Source organism: Cnephaeus nilssonii (assembly GCF_951640355.1).
Source record: "Cnephaeus nilssonii genome assembly, chromosome: 20".
Classification (NCBI taxonomy): Eukaryota; Metazoa; Chordata; class Mammalia; order Chiroptera; family Vespertilionidae; genus Cnephaeus; species Cnephaeus nilssonii.
The window spans coordinates 13,780,253-13,797,015 of NC_137091.1; the positions used below are offsets into that span (position 1 = coordinate 13,780,253).

At 52.6% G+C, this 16,763-nt stretch overlaps 1 protein-coding gene across 3 annotated transcripts in view; it reads right to left on the reverse strand.

The window, feature by feature from the left end:
• Positions 1-969: 969 nt before the first annotated feature.
• The window catches only part of DUS2 (dihydrouridine synthase 2), a 34,498-nt gene continuing 18,704 nt past the window's right edge, over positions 970-16,763 (reverse strand). For all 3 annotated transcript variants that reach the window (XM_079799699.1, XM_079799697.1, XM_079799698.1), the window contains 9 exons: positions 14,302-14,367; positions 14,072-14,142; positions 11,873-11,959; positions 10,176-10,344; positions 7,846-7,967; positions 6,401-6,550; positions 4,719-4,806; positions 3,574-3,647; positions 970-3,338 (listed from right to left, as the gene is read on the reverse strand). In XM_079799699.1, coding sequence (XP_079655825.1) covers positions 3,101-3,338; positions 3,574-3,647; positions 4,719-4,806; positions 6,401-6,550; positions 7,846-7,967; positions 10,176-10,344; positions 11,873-11,959; positions 14,072-14,142; positions 14,302-14,367 — 1,065 coding nt within the window. In that variant the 3' untranslated portion in view covers positions 970-3,100. The remainder of the gene's footprint in view (positions 3,339-3,573; positions 3,648-4,718; positions 4,807-6,400; positions 6,551-7,845; positions 7,968-10,175; positions 10,345-11,872; positions 11,960-14,071; positions 14,143-14,301; positions 14,368-16,763) is intronic.

The window sequence follows — 16,763 nt, forward strand, 5'->3', positions numbered from 1 at the left end:
GAGGCCATCTGACTCACCTCCAGCCTTCTGAGAGCCCTGTGAAACCAGGAAGCTCAGGGGACCAGTACAGTAGACAGAACCCTAGTCTGGGCTAGTTGTGGGTCCCTTCATGCCTTCTCTCCCTCCCCTGTGAACGCCAGCCAGGCCTGAGATTTAGGTAAAGCCATCTATTTCATCAGTTGCTGCAGGCTTAGCTCTGAGCCCCCTTTGTTGAAGGCTCTGCTGTGGCCTCTGAGCCATGAGATGACAGCTTAGTCCAGTCTAGACCCCCTTGTTCCACATTAGAGGGACAGAAGACTTGGAGGAAAGTCAGAGTTTAGAAAACTTTCTCCATCCCACACATCCCCTTGTTTGATACTTCTTTTTTTTTTTTAATATATTTTTTCTTGATTTCAGAGAGGAAGGGAGAGGGAGAGATAGAAACATCAATGATGAGAATCATAGATCAGCTGTCTCCTGCACACCCCCTTCTGGGGATTGAGCCTGCAACCCAGACATGTGACCTTGACCAGAATCGAACTCGGGACCCTTTAGTCCACAGGCTGACGCTCTATCCACTGAGCCAAACCAGCTAGGGCTGATACTTCTTCTGTGCCTGTTCGCCACCCCATGACAAGGCTAGCCATCAGGGACACGAGGACTGCCCTTGAGCAGCTCCAGTCTACAGCTGAAGAAAGTTAGCTGCTAAGTCAGCACAGGGTGCTGAGAAGACAGGGTCAGCACTTTGTCCTCAAATGCTAGGCTAAGGAGTTTGGACTTGATCCAGAGGGCAGTGAAGAGCCATGGAAGAGTTCTGAGCAAGAGGGACACCTGGAAGGAACTAAGTGCAGGACCACAGGGGTAAGAAGTTCCCCATTCATCTGCACAAAGTCCAGTCTTCTTGCTGTGTCTTTGGAAGACCTGCCACCCTCTCTGGCCTTCCTCATCCCTCCCTCTCATGTTCTTAGCAAAATCATTTGTCCCCAAAATGTGATGAGCTAGGAGGAAGTCCTCAATCAAGACGGCTAGAATGGATGGATAAGTATTGTGGCCACTAGCCCAGAGATGGGTTTGGGTGTCTAAGAGGCCTTAGTTTAAGGCGGGCATGGTGAGAACAGTGGCTGGAGCTTTCAGACCTGACTGGGCCCTCCACTCAGTCCCAGGTCTTAGGCATGCCACTGAGACCAGGTGGGCCTCACTGAGGTATGCTAAAGTGAGACCATTTGTAGGCAAACATATTTAACCAAGATCTTTGTCAGTCATCCTTAGACATGGAACATGTACTAGCCCCTACCTACCTGCTTGCCTGGGAATGACCCTCTCCCCAGTACTTCTCCTGGGCCCTCAAAGTCCCCACACTCCAGCCTCTATCTTAGTAGCTGACCTCTACCCCTGCCTTTCCTTCTCTACAGCCCCACAACGAATCTGACCCCACCAGAGAAGGGATTTCCCCAGAAAACCACAATGGTGGGCAGAGAGGCTGGAGGACAAAGCCCAACCCTACTGGGGAAGTGAACCTTCAAGGGTCCTCCCATAAACTCTGACTGGCTCAGGATGCCTGGGGGTTTGGGGGGAGGTCGATTGGGGCTTCACTGTCTGCCCTGTTCCAGTCAGGGTATAAGGAAAAGCGAATGGGGCATTTTTACAAAGACAGTTTTATGTAAGAAAAATCAGAAGTTGTACCTAAAGCTTGATGGCTGAGACCAGACTAAGCCTCAGTCGCTCTCCTGGGTGGGGTCTCTTTTCTGGGAGCACTGGTTTGGGCAGTTAGTTAGGGCAGGCTCATCACAGTGAACCCATTGGCCTCATAGTGCCCTATCACAGGGTAGCCTATTTATCCTCAGCCAGCCTCAAGCAGGCAGAGAACAGCTGATTCCACTCTTAGAGGAGGCCCGTGGCCCCAGAGAGGACTAGAAGTGACTTGCCCAACATCAGAAAGCCAAGGACTCTGGGAGGCATAGTGTGGTAGTGCGGATCCTTATCTGCACACAGAAGAGCACTGCGGGTGCAGGGAGAGGCAGCCCCAGGACTGAGACAGAGGCTTCGCCCGCCCAACCCTTGACTCAGGCTGGAGGGGTCAGAGGCTGCTGGCTGGCACAGGGACCTGACCCTGGGGAGATGGGAGGAGCATCTGCTTGGCCCAAAGGGGAATCCCCCTTCCCACAGAGCTTGGAAAGGGGGAGGAGAAGCAGCGTGTTTACAGCTGAGGAAGCAGGAGTGGCACTGGGCAGGGACCTTTGGTCAGAATGCCCCTCCCAGTAAGCGTGGGTGGCCTCACAAGGAGTTGAGTTGTGGTAGCCGTTTGTTTGCTTCTCACTGCCAGGAGGAAATTAAAGAGAATCTGCCACTTCCTTCCGGCCCAAACGGGATGGTGGGGGCGGAGGGCGGGGCAGTGGCGTGGGCGGGCAATCACAAGGGCCCAAAATTGTTGTCCTCAGCAGTCTCCTCAGCCCAGAGCAGGCACCTCATAGGTGTGAGCGCCAGACAGCTGGAGCTCAGACCCAGCATTCCCAATTTGCCTGAGCAGGTCCAGATAACCCTAACCGTTCCCCAGCTTCCATATCTTCTTTCTTCAGGAAAGCCAACCAATGGCCATTGCCTCAGGTTTACCACCAGTAGAATGGGCTTGAGCCTTGCCTTCCGGGTTCAGTTCAAGTCCATTGAGCACTAAAGGTGATTACCCTGCCCCCCACCTCCACCCAGACTCATTCTTGTTAGGACGCTCCAGCTCTTCACAGAGGGTGGAAGTAGAATAATTATGCCAGCTCATCCATTAGTCCATGTGTGAAGATGCCCAAGGCTGAAGCAGCCGGACATGAGGAGGGGTAGAGGCTGTCTTTATTGCACTGTACCAATGTCAGGTTAGGGAGGTGCTACCTGAAAAAACCCCTGTTTTTAAAGAAAATACTGAGATCATTGGGAACTTGGCCCTGCTACTCCGATCTACCAGGAGAGATGGGTACACTGGGCACACCTTGGCCCATATTCCAGACTGATGGCCCAGGATAACCTCTTAACATCTGTCAGGCAGGGGCAGCACATTGTCCAATAGCATCTGGTTCATGCTCTGGACCCACAGTCATCTTAGGGCCAGGCTCATTGACCAGGGTCAAGACAGTGATCACCGGCCTTCCAGGGGGCTCTCTTCACCACTTCCCAAGGTTACAAAGGGCTTCTTGCACAGCTCCCCAGGCATTGCTGGCTCCTGGGCTCTGGGGCCCCCGGGGTCTTGGTCAGGTGCCTCCCTCTTACGCTTGTGCAAAGAGAGGCTCTCTTCACTCAGTCGACCCTCAGGGAGGCCCTGGCTCCGCAGACAGACGATGGCTGCAGCCTGCTCCGCCAGTTTCTTGGACTTGTCCCTGGGCAGATGAGGCATGGGGCATTAAGGCAGGGAGGCAGGCACACTGGTGGCAGGACTAGAGGCTGGGAGGCCTTAATCTCAATACCCTTGTCAGAGATTCCGACTGAACTGAGGAAGGGGTCATAACCCAGGGATGCCACTATCCAGGTACACCATCCCCCGCAAACTTCCAGGCCAATGCTACAAGCAGGCCCTCCACCCCAAGCCTCATGCCCACTGATGAGGAAACTCACCACAAGGTGGACTGATACTTTTGCTCAGCCACAGTGACAACAGAGCAGAAGAGGCGATCCAGGGGGCGTTGAACCTGGTGCAAAGAGAGCAAAGGAAACAAGGAAGCTGCATGAGGGCAACAGGAACAGCCCTGGAGGCCCCCCTGCAGGGCCACGTCGAAGGCAGAGAAAAGGAAGTCCTTCCCACCTCAGTCAAACGAAAGCTATCTGTTCCACATGCTCCTCCCCAGCAGAAGTGTGTGGTGCATCTTCCGGGGGGAAAAAGATGGATACACAGACAAGGACACCACAGCATGTGTGGAGTTCTCTCATGAACCTAAGCAAAGGGCCATCAGGGCCCTTAGCTGTGCGTGACTATGGAGCCTCCTCCTACTGACACCTGGATGGGCCAGGTCTCCAAAATAAGTAGTTCACCAGGTGGCAAAGGGGTACGAGGGGACAAGCACTGGGGCAAAGATCCACCTGGCAGAGACCAGGTGATGTGGCAGGAGAGCTGAGTGGCGGGGGCGGGGGAGGGGGGAGTTCTCATGCTCTGAGCTGCTGAGGACTTGAGCAAGGGAATCAGAGCTCAGATTTGCTTTAGAAATGTTATTCTGGCAGAGGAGGACACACGGTCCAGAAGGGACAAGCTTGGAGGTCACAAGGCCAGTCCAGAAGAGACAGAGCCACCTAAACAAGATGGTTATAGGGACCACAGGAATTGAACTAATACTGTCTCAAAATTTTCACCAAAGGGCCCCATGTCTAGGGCCCAATTCTGTGCCCCATTAGCTGAGGCCTGGTCCCAAAACGTGTCTAACTTTCAGGTTTGAGCATCCTTCCTAAGCCAACTGGCCATTTCCAGAGACGTCTCCCCTCCCTAAGCAACGCCACTGGACTAGCCCAGGCAGCCCTTTACTCAGGCCTCTAGTTCAGTTTCATGAGAGAAGCGAGAATTAGACAACAGGCCCACTGTCAAAGGGAAGGCACTATCAGCAACGGACCCAACCACCAGTAACCACTGTGTGCCTACAGAGGGCAAAGCCAGGCTCCAGCCAAGCAGCCTGGAGTCCAGGGTACAAGCTGTAGGTGTACCGGGGGTGATAGCCCCAGCTGTGGGAATGCTGTAGGGCTAGATGCAGGGCAGGCCACAGCCAGGAACTCACCGTTTCATATATGGGTTGCGCCAACTTCTCCCTCCGGCACCATTCCAGTAGGCACATCTTGGGGGTGATCTGGGGTGAATATGCTCTCCTAAGGAAAAGAGGGGAAGTAGTCAGGGCCCACCCACTATCACCAACCCATTTCTCGGCAGGGGCCCTATTTAGTTCCTGGTAGGAGCTACAGGAACAGAGACATCGAGCTGCTGCCTTTAAGATTCCTATATCACCTATCTTTGTGGCCTGGTGGTTGAGCATCAACCTATGAACCAGGAGGTCACGGCTGGATTCCCGGTCAGGGCAGATGCCCAGGTTGCGGGCTCAATCCCCAGTGGGGGCTGTGCAGGAGGCAGCCGATCAATGATTCATCATTGATGTTTCTCTCTCCCCCTCTCCCTTCCTCTCTGAAATCAATACAAATATATTTTTTAAAAAATAAGACTCCTGCCGAAACTGGTTTGGCTCAGTGATAGAGCGTCGGTCTGCGGACTGAGGGGTCCCAGGTTCGATTCCAGTCAAGGGCATGTACATTGGTTGCGGGCACATCCCCGGTAGGGGGTGTGCAAGAGGCAGCTGGTTGATGTTTCTCTCTCATCGATGTTTCTAGCTCTCTGTCCCTCTCCTTTCCTCTCTGTAAAAAGTCAATAAAATATATATTTTAAAAAAATAAATAAATAATAAGACTCCTGTACCTATTCCCCTGACCTCCCATTTCTGTTCCACCAGCAACTTGGAGCCTGCATTCTGCCAAAAGGGAAGATGGGCTTCGGCATGCTCAGGGAATTGAGGTGGGAAGTGAACTCCCGCACTCTGAGCTCCAGCCTGGAAAATAGCCTTTGACGGCCAAGAAGGAAGGTCCGGTTTGCCTCTCAAGACAAGATCTGGGGGAGTGGGTGGGAGTGGAGAACGCAGGTGGCCATACAAAGGTCTCAGGAGTCTAGCTTAGTACACCCTAATCATGTCTGCCGAGTGTCAAAATGACCCACTGCTGCTTATCCACAGTGGACTCTGGTTTCAGAGTCAGTCTGCACCACGTTCCAACTTCCTACCAGGAGCGCTCCATGGATGTGACTGCCCAACAGCTGTCCCTACACCCCTCCTCCCAAGCCGTTGCCAGACCAAACTAGCTCCTGGCCTGGGCCTGGAAACCTGAGAAAGGCTTAGCTACCAGATTGCAGAGGACAAGGATGAGGGACCCAATCAAAGCTGACTCACAGTCTGAGGCAACAATTGGCCTGAAGCTGTATCTGCCTAGAGAGGACGCCCTAGGGCTGGTGAGGGGCAGTGCGTATGGGCAGGACTTGCTAGATAAAGACAAGGGTCCCACCGCTATTAGAGAGCTCCTTGTAGGCAGCCAGTTCCTCGGGGCTAGGGAAAAGCACAGACTTTCAGGAACAGAAGGAGAGAAGTCCTCTCACCCGAGAGGTGGGGAGTGGGTCAGGGAAAAGGTGGAGTCCAGTGGCCCTTGGGACAACATGCACAACCTTGACAGCACTGCCTGGGCTCTCAGGGACTATCTTCTCCAAAGTGCCTTTGTTGGGTGGCTAAAAATTGAGAACAAGTATCCAAACCAAAGAGAGCGGTGGTCCCCAAACTTGTCGCTAACCATGTACAACAGCCAGCTTGCCAGCCCGGGGAAGCCCAAAGGCACTGGCCCTGGACTAAGCTTAGGCCAGCTGGACACCTACCGGTCAAACTTGACAGCCATCTTAATGACACCAGAGGTATCCTCAGCCGGCTCCTCCGCTTCCTCTGGGGTCCTGGCCAGGAACTCGGCCCGCCGGGAGTCCAGTTCTCGTGTGGTCTCCTCATAGAAGGCACCAAGGCCAAAGGCCTCACTATATAAAGATAAGTCAAGCGGGGCAAACCCTTTAGTAGAGCCAGCATCCAGGAAACTACTGCAGGAACCAGGGCCCCACCACTGAGAAATGCCACTCCATATACACCAAAACACATCCAGGACCTGGCCATCAGAAGGCACCTGCTACCCACCCCTGGGATCACTCTGGACTGGGGGATGGACAGTGAATGTGGACCCCTGAGGGTGGCCACTGAGCTTTGTAGCACTTTGTAGGCAGGGCTGGGTGGGAAAGTTTCTTACGGTCACCTCCATCATCTGAGCCCAGCCTCTCTTCCCAGGAAGAGCATACAGGCAGGTGTCCCCAGCCAGCAGTGACAAGCTGACCTACACAGTTCAAGCGCCAGAGGCATGCAGAGCCTCGTCCTCATGTGTGCCCACAGGAGGAAGAAACGGAGGCCTGACCACTGAGTGGTTCCCCACTTCCCGCCTCGGCCACAAGCAGTCAGGCCTCACCTAAACTGAGGTACCACCCAGAGCAACCGTTATGCTCTTGAAAAGTATAGTCTTGAGCTCACAGACACCTGGGTCCAGCTGGTTAAGTTAGGTGGCACAGGGACAAAACCAACACAAGCCCAGGATGAGGAGGGTTCGGGCAAGGCTTTTCCTTCTAGGAAGCATCTTAAGGACAGGTGGACCCTCACAAAGATGGCTGTCTGGGGGTGAGAATGGTTCAGAAAGGCTTCTTTGGAGGAGGCAGGATACAGACAGCCAACATGCGGGGGAGAAAGCATTCAGGTAGAAGAGCCAGTACGAGCAAAGGTGTGGAGGTGGGAAAAGAGGAAGTAGGGAGTTGTGGGAGCAGACGCTAGGTCAGGTTCTGAGGGCCCCAAATGTCAACCATCTGAGTAGAGGAGCAAAGGGTGAGCAAACTTCAGAGTGACGGGATGTGGGCGCAGGCTCAGGCCAGGGCTCCATTCTGCACCCCCAACTCTCTTGATAACTGGGACTTGGCGGCATTGCATGTGATTATAGATCTGTTACCAGAAAAGCCCCTTCCTCCCCAGGAAATCCCAAGCCCAGCCCTTGCATTCCTCCATCCTACTAGGTGCCCTAGTATCCGAAACTTTGCTGCTGAGATCAGTCCAGGGACGTAAAGTTCCAAAGCTTTGACAGCATCCCCTTCTGTGCGGCAAAGTGGTGGCACAACCCCACTCCTGCACATCTGCCTCCAAAAGCTGTGTCCCTGGTTCCCTGGTAGAGTCAGCTTAGGGCTCAGGGTCAAGCCTGGGCAATGCCTGCAAGGACAGATGAACAGCCCACTGCCCCTCTCACCAAATTTCCCGGGAAGACTGGGCGGCATGGAGCAACTTTCCCTGGGGTGACTCCAACTGTTCTCGCAGCATCTGGCACAAGCAGTGCTTGGTGTTGGTGTAGTGATTGTCATACTGCACGGCCTGGAAGAAGAACCAACATGAGCCCACCCGCTGCCCCCGAGGCGGAAGTGTGCTTGCAGCCAAGGTAGTGGGACCTCATAAGAGCCACCTCCATCCTGGCCATCTAATCTTCCAGTTAATGGTGCAAAGCTCAAGGGTCACAGCCAAAGCCCCCAATCAGGAGCACTCCCTACTGGACAGCCTGTCTGAAGTCCAGATGTGCAGGGAGCCCCTCTGGCTTCAGCCACCAGAGTTAACCATAGAGGACCTGCTGCCAAGCATCATCTAGGACAGGGTGGAAGAACAAGACAAATTCTGGTGTGGCAGGACGAGCCCCAGGACAGGGTGGGATTCTTCTGTTCCTTAGAACCATGGTAGGTACCTTCCCTTCCCATATCTTAAATGGCCTGTCTCCCAGGTCCTCTACATGAGTAAAGTACAGCACCATCTACTCAGCATGTTCACGCGTGCTACTTGTCACTTCACTGAGCTATACAAGCATGAGGTGCAGCTGAAGCACTACTTCACAGGCCAGAGAGCATGCGTGAAGGGTGCCCCAGTCCTCCAGAACCCCCTCTAACTCCTTGCCCGCTACGCTTTTCTAATCGCACGAGGCCTATATCTTCAATGCCATCACTCGCTCAGGACAAGCAGGGATATGTGGGTAAGCCCCAGCCGGCCTTGAGTCAGCTTACCTGGGACAGAAAACACCTGGCTGGACCAGAAACAGCCCTGCCTATGCTTGAAAGCTGCTCCCTTTCTCCAGGAAAACAAACACTCTTTGTTTTGTTTTTTAACCTCACCCAAGATCATTCTTAGAGAAAGGAAGGGAGAGAAAGAGATTTAAAAAAAAAAAATGATGTGAGAGAGAAACATCAATCAGTTGCCTTCCATATGTGCCCTGATCGGGGATCGAACCGGCAATGTTTCAGTGCAAAGGACGATGCTCCAACCAACTGAGCCACTCCGGCCGGGCAGCACAACAAATACTCTTGAAGATCTGCCACAGGTCAGGCTGAGCAGGAATGATAAAAGCACCTTTCACCCAATGAGCAAGCTCAGCACAACTGAACATGTCTTCTCTATTAGACTTGCCAAAAGTGCTAGACATCTGACCTGGGCTGAAGCAAGCCCCCTGTGCCTCTGGTTGACCCAGGCCACTGGAGAGGGAGCAATGCAGTGGTGATCGTGAGGGGAAGAAGAAGGCCCAATTTGGTCACCAACTGGCCTAACAGGACACCCAGAACCAAGGGAATGCAGCATCGAGCAAGGGAGGCTCGAGGACAGAGGCTGCCCAGCTCTGGACAAGGGCCTCAGGGACTCCTATCATCCCCAGCCCTGGGGAGACCCCAAGCCATGACAGCCACAGCTGCCAGGGCTTGAAGAGGACATAGGCAGTCTGCGGATCTGAGAAGCTCCTGACCTTTCCAGGAGGGTGTGAGCCCCAAGATGGAAGAGGAGGGTAGAAGTCTGCTCTGGATGACAGTGCAGGCCCAACTCATGGAAGAATGTTAGGACCATTCACTACCCCCACCTGTAGACATGCACGGCTGACCACAGAGTCCCACAGAGTTCCAGAGTTGTGCCAAAGGGACAGGTAGGTGAACTTGTCAAAAAAATTCCTTTACGGGGAAATGCCTCTGGCACTGCCATCAAGCTCCCAGTGAGAAGAAAAAGCTATTCCCTAAGGAGGGTTAACATCGGGTTATTCCCTAAGTTAGGGTTAAAGCATTCTGAGAATTAGCAAGAGAAGAGTTTTGAGTGACTCTGACTGATGAAAGGTGAGACATCTCTATGGAGATAATCAGTCCTCAACAACAGCAGCTACAACAGCTCCTCCCGGCTGTGGCTACTCTGGCGCCAACCCATTGGCACGGGTATCTTCAGTACACAGACCCCACTGTCATTGTGCAGGCACGTGTATGTGTGGGGTTAAAAACGAGAAAAAGGTCGCGTCTGGGGCCCCAAAGGCATTCTGGATCCAGAGGTCCCTGCTGTGACCCCGCACCTTGGAAGCTTTAGAAGGAGGTAGTTAGGGGTACGCCTCCCTGGCATTCCTTCTTCATGCTGCAGCCCGGGGACCAAAGCTGCATGACCAGAGCTGAAAAGAAAAGGAGAGGGACAAGAGGGGCTGCTGGCAGCTGGCGGCTCGGGGCTGACCCAACGCGCTTTCTGCAGGAATGGGCAGACAGGGAGAAATGTTTGTCTCAAAAAAGTGCAGAGACGTACGTATCGAATGTACTTCTGCATGACCTCCTCCAGGGGCCGCAGACCCTCCTTGAGGAAGATGGATGGGTTCCACATGGCAGCTCGGGCCACCATCACTGAAGAGGCTGCTGTAGCTTGTCGAAAGTCCTCGATGTCCAAATAATCTTTGATGTGGTCGTGAGATCCTCCACTGAAAGGCAACAGGGATTTGGGGGGGTGTGGGGGGTGGTCCCATCTTTGTCCCAGCATTTTCAGAAAAAGGCAACTCCAAGGTCTGTTTCCCATTAACTGTGTGTGGCTCAGCTGTGAGCACCTGTGGAGCCTGGAGATTCTCTCTCTCTCTCTCTCTCTCACACACACACACACACACACACACACACACACACTGTGGGGTCAGGAGCACTAACTGAGATAATACAGGAAAGCAGCCCAAACCATGCCTGGCACTTAACAGGTATCCCTGAGATTTTACCTTCCTTCTACTTCATACAAAACAGTGGCTAAAGCCAGCCCACATCTGAAGACATGGGTCTATAAGTGGACACTGAGATCACAGGAGCCCCCACCCACCAGGCTGGGGCACCTATATGCCCACTAAGGGCTGGGTCAAAACCCTAGAGAGGGAGCAATGCAGTGATGATCGTGAGAGGAAGGAAGGAGGCCCCGTTTGGTTGCAATTTCCCTTCCTGCCACCGTGCAGCCCCAAGGGCCCCCTTGTAAACTGCTGTCTTCATCTGTTCCATTAGGAGCCAGGCGGCAGCCTCAGTCCAGAAACAGCATTGTGTGTTTGTGGGACGGGGGGAGAGGGGAGAGAAGCAGTAAGAGGGTCCAGTGTCTTGAGTAGCCCTCCCCTTTCCAGACCACCCCTAAAACTCCTTGGCCTGGGAAAGGCTGGGCCTGGCTACCAACCCCACCCATAGCTCTCTCCCTCCATCCCAGCAGGCAGGCATGTCTTCTGTCAGGGCTTCAGGGCTTTGGAACTTCCCTGTTCCCATCCTGCCATCAGGTTTCGTGCCATCCTAAGGTGCAGGGCTGCTCTGGACTCCCCACTGGCCTACACAGGAGCAAATGGACACTGTCTGACTCCTAAGTCTTTGGGCTGGTCATTGGTGCCTCACACCTGCCGGTGTAGGTTCCAGGTCCTGCAGCTGCCCAGATTGCTTGTTTGGACTTTGGATTGTGATTGGCCTTATGAACCTTGAACCACACAGGGTGGGCAAGAGCAGGTTTACAGTAATTTGTATGGAAAATAATACAATAATTAATAAATAATACAAGAATAAACTCTTTGTTTCATGTACTCACAACTGAAAACCTATTTTGCCCACCCCTGTATAGCTCTATGTGCTCTGACTTGGGCCTCCTCACCCTACATCCTGCACACCGAACCCTGGTGTGACATCACCTTCCTCTGGGCCTGCTTCGGTGGCCACCTCCTTGCTCTCCCTGCCCCCTGAATACGCCTGCCCTCAACCCATCCATCAGAATGCCCTGGACCCCTGCCTACTGCACACCTACATCAGCCACTCACCAGGAGCCAAGAAACATGACAGGCACTTGTCTGCCTCATTACCAACTTCATTTTTCATACCACCCTCTTTTCTTTTCCCTTAAGGTCAGATTTTAATGCTATCTCCTTCCATTTTTATATGCCCGATCAAATCCCCTCCGAGTGAGATACGGCATGAAAACGTCAATGATGAGGAAGGGAGGCTTACTTGGCTATGACAGGAATGGAGAGGGTTTCAGCAATGGCTTTGATGGTTTCACAGCTGACAGGGTGTTGAGGTCGCTCCTCCCGCTTCCTTGGAGATAAACAAAAATGATGGGCTGAGGGCTGAGTGCCAAAGGTCATGTCACAGTTCACACAGGGTTACATTAGTCAACCCCACTGTCCTCCCTACTGAACCTCAGAAAGGTCATGTGGCCATCACAGACAGGGGTCCAGGCTGCAGTGGATGGCTCTCCATGACCTCTGCTGTGAGGGGCAGGAGCAGCAGAGGTCTCTGCTGAGAAGGCAAGTCCAGCTCTAAGAGGCCTACAGGTGAGGCATAGCTGCAGGGGGCTGATGCAGAAGGCTGATGTGGGTGGCCTGACTCCCAAGGTCACTTTCCCTGGCTTCCTCTCACCTTGACCAGAGATGAGGGACAGTGCCATAAGAATGCTACCCCCAGTGAACTGGTCCTGCCCTCCCTAAAGGACTAGGAACAGCTGCTGCTGTTCAGACTGGCCACTCCCACACAGCTGCCTATGCTGAAGCCAAGCTGCACAGCTGATGCTGGGGAGAGGCACCTGGTCCAGGGTAGACCCAGCAGCCAGGGCAGACCATGGCTGTCACGAGACACAGGGGAGGCAGCACCACAACCTAGGTCCCCTCCTTCTAAGGTCAACTGCCAGAAGTTCTTGTGGATGAGATGAGACTTACAGATGCTGAGGTGAGCCCTGACTTAAACTGTGCTCAGGAACAAGAAAGAGAGGTGGTTGACCAGACAGCTCTTACCCAGGTCTTGTCTGAGTGTGTCCCCTCTGCTACACTCCTCAACCAAAGGGTCAGGGGCCACAGGGCCTCAGAAAGCCCAGTTCAACCCAGCCTCTGCTTTCACCTTCCCACTCTCAGCAGCCAATGCTAGCCATCCTTAACAGCTTTGATGGCCAGAGTCCCTTCTTAAAGGTGCTGAAATCTCTCTTCATAGTGTTTCCAACTACTGGTAGAAAGGAGCCTTATAAAGCAGAAATATCTTAACTTTCAAATGCCGAGTATGGTACTCAGAGAGGTTAAATGATCTGTCTAAGGCTACACAGCCAACAAGCAGCAGAGCTGGGATACACAGCCAACAAGCAGCAAACCACGCAGTCTGGCCCGGCCGGAGTAGCTGAATGGTTGAGAGTCACCCATGAACCAGGAGGTTACGGTTAGATTCCCAGTCAGGGCACATGCCCGGGTTGGGGGTTCAATACCCAGTAGGAGGTGTGCAGGAGACAGCCAATCAATGATTCTCTGTCATCGCTGATGTTTCTATCCCTCTCTCCCTCCTCCTCCTTCCTCTCTCTGAAATCAATAAAAAACATTAAAAAAAAAAAATTAAACCGGGCAGTCTGAGCCCAGAGCCTATTGCCTCAGGATATATGAGGGGTATGGCCTTTCACCTCCCCCTACTGGTTTCCATCAATACAGCTCTGCTTTTCTATTTTATATGTTGGAGTTCTGGGTTCCATTTTCTGAAAATGCTAGAAGAGGCACAACCAGCAAAAAAATGGGCTGTTCCCTCAAGACCCCTGAACCCAAAAGGAACATCACTCAGGGAAGAGAGGTCACTCTGGCCAAAGTCTACTGACCTGGGATTCTATACAAAAGCATAGCCTGGACATAGGAAACACGTTTCGCTGGGAAACCCAGGGTAGCCTTCAGCAACACCTCAGCTCTCAGCGGAGTGTGCATCAGCTACAGACACAAGGACTGTTTCAAGCAGTCACTGTGTCAGCTGGCAATCCAACAGGGGCAGACAAAAGAGGCAGTGCCTTTAAAAGAACAGCGATTGCTCAACGTAATGGGAAGAAGATGAGATTCAGAGTCAGAGTTCTAATTCCACCACTTCCTGGCTGCATGATGCAATTTTGAGCAAATCATTCCTTCTTTACCATTTACACATCGTGAGGGTAAGGGCACTTCTCCTTCCTCCTCCTCTCTCTCTCTAAAGCTCAGCGAAGTGCCTACCACCAGTAGATGCTCAATGAATGAAACAAAGGAAAATGCAAGCCCCTACAGAGTTTGACCACCACCAGGATGTCAAAGAGCTAGGCAGAGGTAGGCTGCATATGTAGAAGAGAACTTAGCTGTCACCTGGGGTCTGGAGAAGGATCATTAAGATGGCTGAGGATCTTCCTACAAGTCGGTCACTAGAAAGGCAACCACTCACCTCCCATGAACTGCGATGGCGGCAATGCCAGTCCTCTCTATCCGCTTCACAAGGTTCAGGGTATCTTCCAGCTGAGGAAGAGGACCACACAGGGAGGTTACTGAAGCCACAGAGGGAGCAGCTGCCAGCTCCATCCTCCAAACCTAATTCAGCTCCTCAAAAATTACTGACACCCCAAATAAACATCGCCCAAAAAAAACGGACATTCAGATGTAACACACCATCCTTACCGATGGTAGGATGCGAATCTTGCAGGTCACAGGTCTGCTTGTCCCTTTAACAAGAGTGCTGAGGATCTGCAGAGAAAACACAAGAGCATCTGCCCCTTCTGGAACAAATAACCACAACGGTTTATATTAATTACTTCTGCTGCAGACCCATGTATCCCAGTGGCATGGACATGTCTGTGTCCACATGGATGTCTGTTGCACACATACATGTAAGCTCCATGAAGGAAGGAGTCCACCTTCTTTCTATGCTAGCCCCTCGCCTGGCACATAGTGGTATGTATACTATTTGGTAAATGAATGAATGAATGGTGGACCTGCATGCACGACTGTGTAGATTACAGTGATCCTTTGCCAGGGCAAACATCCTTTGCCAGAGCTTAAGATCCCACCTGGTATTTCCTGAATGAGTTTATAGGGGTAGGGGTGTGGCAGGTTTTTAAAGGCTCTGCCCAACACACTCCCTCCTCAATATGATTCTGAGGCCTAGCCCTGGTTGAGAACACGTGGCTCACAGCTTCTTTCCTGCTTGAAGGCAATGTTCCCTTAGTACTGTTCTGAAGAGTGAGGGAGAGGAAGGCTTTACAGGTCTTGGGCCCTGTCCTCATGTACCCCGCTCTTTAGAGGAATCAGATATACAGGAATGAAACTGGCAAAGGAAAAGACAACATAGTCAACATATATATATACTGATTTCAGAGAGGAAGGGAGAGGGAGAGGGAGGGAGAGAGAGAGATATCAACGATGAGAGAGAATCATTGATTGGCTGCCTCCTACACGCCGCCCTCCCCCCCCCCCCCCGCCCTGCAGATCGAACCCGCAACCCGGGCATGTGCCCTTGGCCGGAATTGAACCCAGGACCCTTCAGTCCACAGGCTGATGCTCTATCCTCTGAGCCAAACCGGCCAGGGCAATAGTCAACATATTAAAAGGTGTTTCTTTTGCACAGTAATTAAAGAACTTGAAAGAAAGACCAAGAAAATCATATAGGAAAGTGTCAGGGAGGTAGCAAGACCAGATCCCATGCGAGTCAGAAATCAAGAGAGATGGAGGTGACACTGCATGTCTGCGGCATTGCTATCCTAGTCCCTCACCAGAAATTTCAGGTCAGGCAAGCTGGAGGGAAGGTGGTCCCATGAGCCCTCTTCAAGAACTGGGTTGCCTTCAAGCAGAGCAGAGGGGACATGCAGGCAGCTGCTGCCAGTCTTGGTTCTAAACAGATGAGGGCAGCAGAGAGCCAAGCTGCAGGAACCAGGGGAGGCCTTTTTCTGAGAGACAGGATGAGGCAGGACCCTCAGAAGACATAGAAGACATCAGACTAAGAGGCTGGGCTGACAGGCAGGACAGATCATGGGTAAGACAAGGCCTGCTGGCCCAGGTAAGACTGCCAGGGAATGACAGGAAAGAACAGGCCTCGTGTGCTGCCCCAGGAGGCAGAATGGGTCTGCAGTCCTGTTTTGCAGAGCTTCCTTTTGGTGTATTTTATCCAAGTGGCTCTAAGCACCTTCTTTAGTATTTATTTCATGTCCATGTTCAGGACCAGGAAAGAAATTGGTAACCAAAAGCCCTAGCCACTTGCAAGGCTCACACTGAGAGGAAAGGGCAGCTATAGTCTGCCTTCTGGCCAGGCTCTAGCATGAAACTCTCCTCGACCAAGCTCTCCCAGACCCCAGGGGTGCCCGTCTCTGTGATGTGAACGTCTGTGGGGAAAAGAACCTGCGACAGACCCATATGTGAGCAGATTGCGGCACATCTACTCACAGGCAGGCTCGTCTTACCAGAGCCACAGGGTGACTCAGGAAAAGCTCCCTTGGTTCCTGGGAAGAACGGGAGAGCTTAGACTTGGGAATCAGTGAGAACTAAGTTCAAATCCTAGCCCAGTTGTTAGCTATGGCCCAAGTGCAGTGTGCACAGAGGGGATGCCCTGGGCAGCAGGGGAGAGGGGGCCAGGGAATCCTGAGCAGGGGTGAGAGAGAGGAATTAAGGTCTAAAACTGAGATTCTTAATCCAGGGAGGACATATCAGAGTTACCTGGGAAGCTTTGTCGAAAGACTGATATCCCCTCACTGCCCCTATCCACCCCAGTGGGAGATAGAATTCTCAACCCTTAGCATCCTATCTATTTCTAAACTTTTTCATCACTCCAAGTATCCTTATTTTGAAAAAATTTCTGCCGGTGGCCCTGAGATGTTCCCACAGATGGAATCATGGGCCTAAAACATCCAGCCTGGGAGGACCCACAAAGCTCGCACCCATGTCGCCCAGTTTGCCAGCACAGTCGGAGCCTGAATCTACTCCTGTGCACCATTCCCAGGTCATTTGGCTTTACTGTGGAAGCCTGGAACCTCCCCTCCATGAGGCAAACCCATCCACCAGTCCACCCTGACCCATCCAACTACCTGCCAAACACAGAAGGAGCGGATTGAACTGAGCTTCGGAGGTGGGGTGTCACTCTGCTGCCTCAC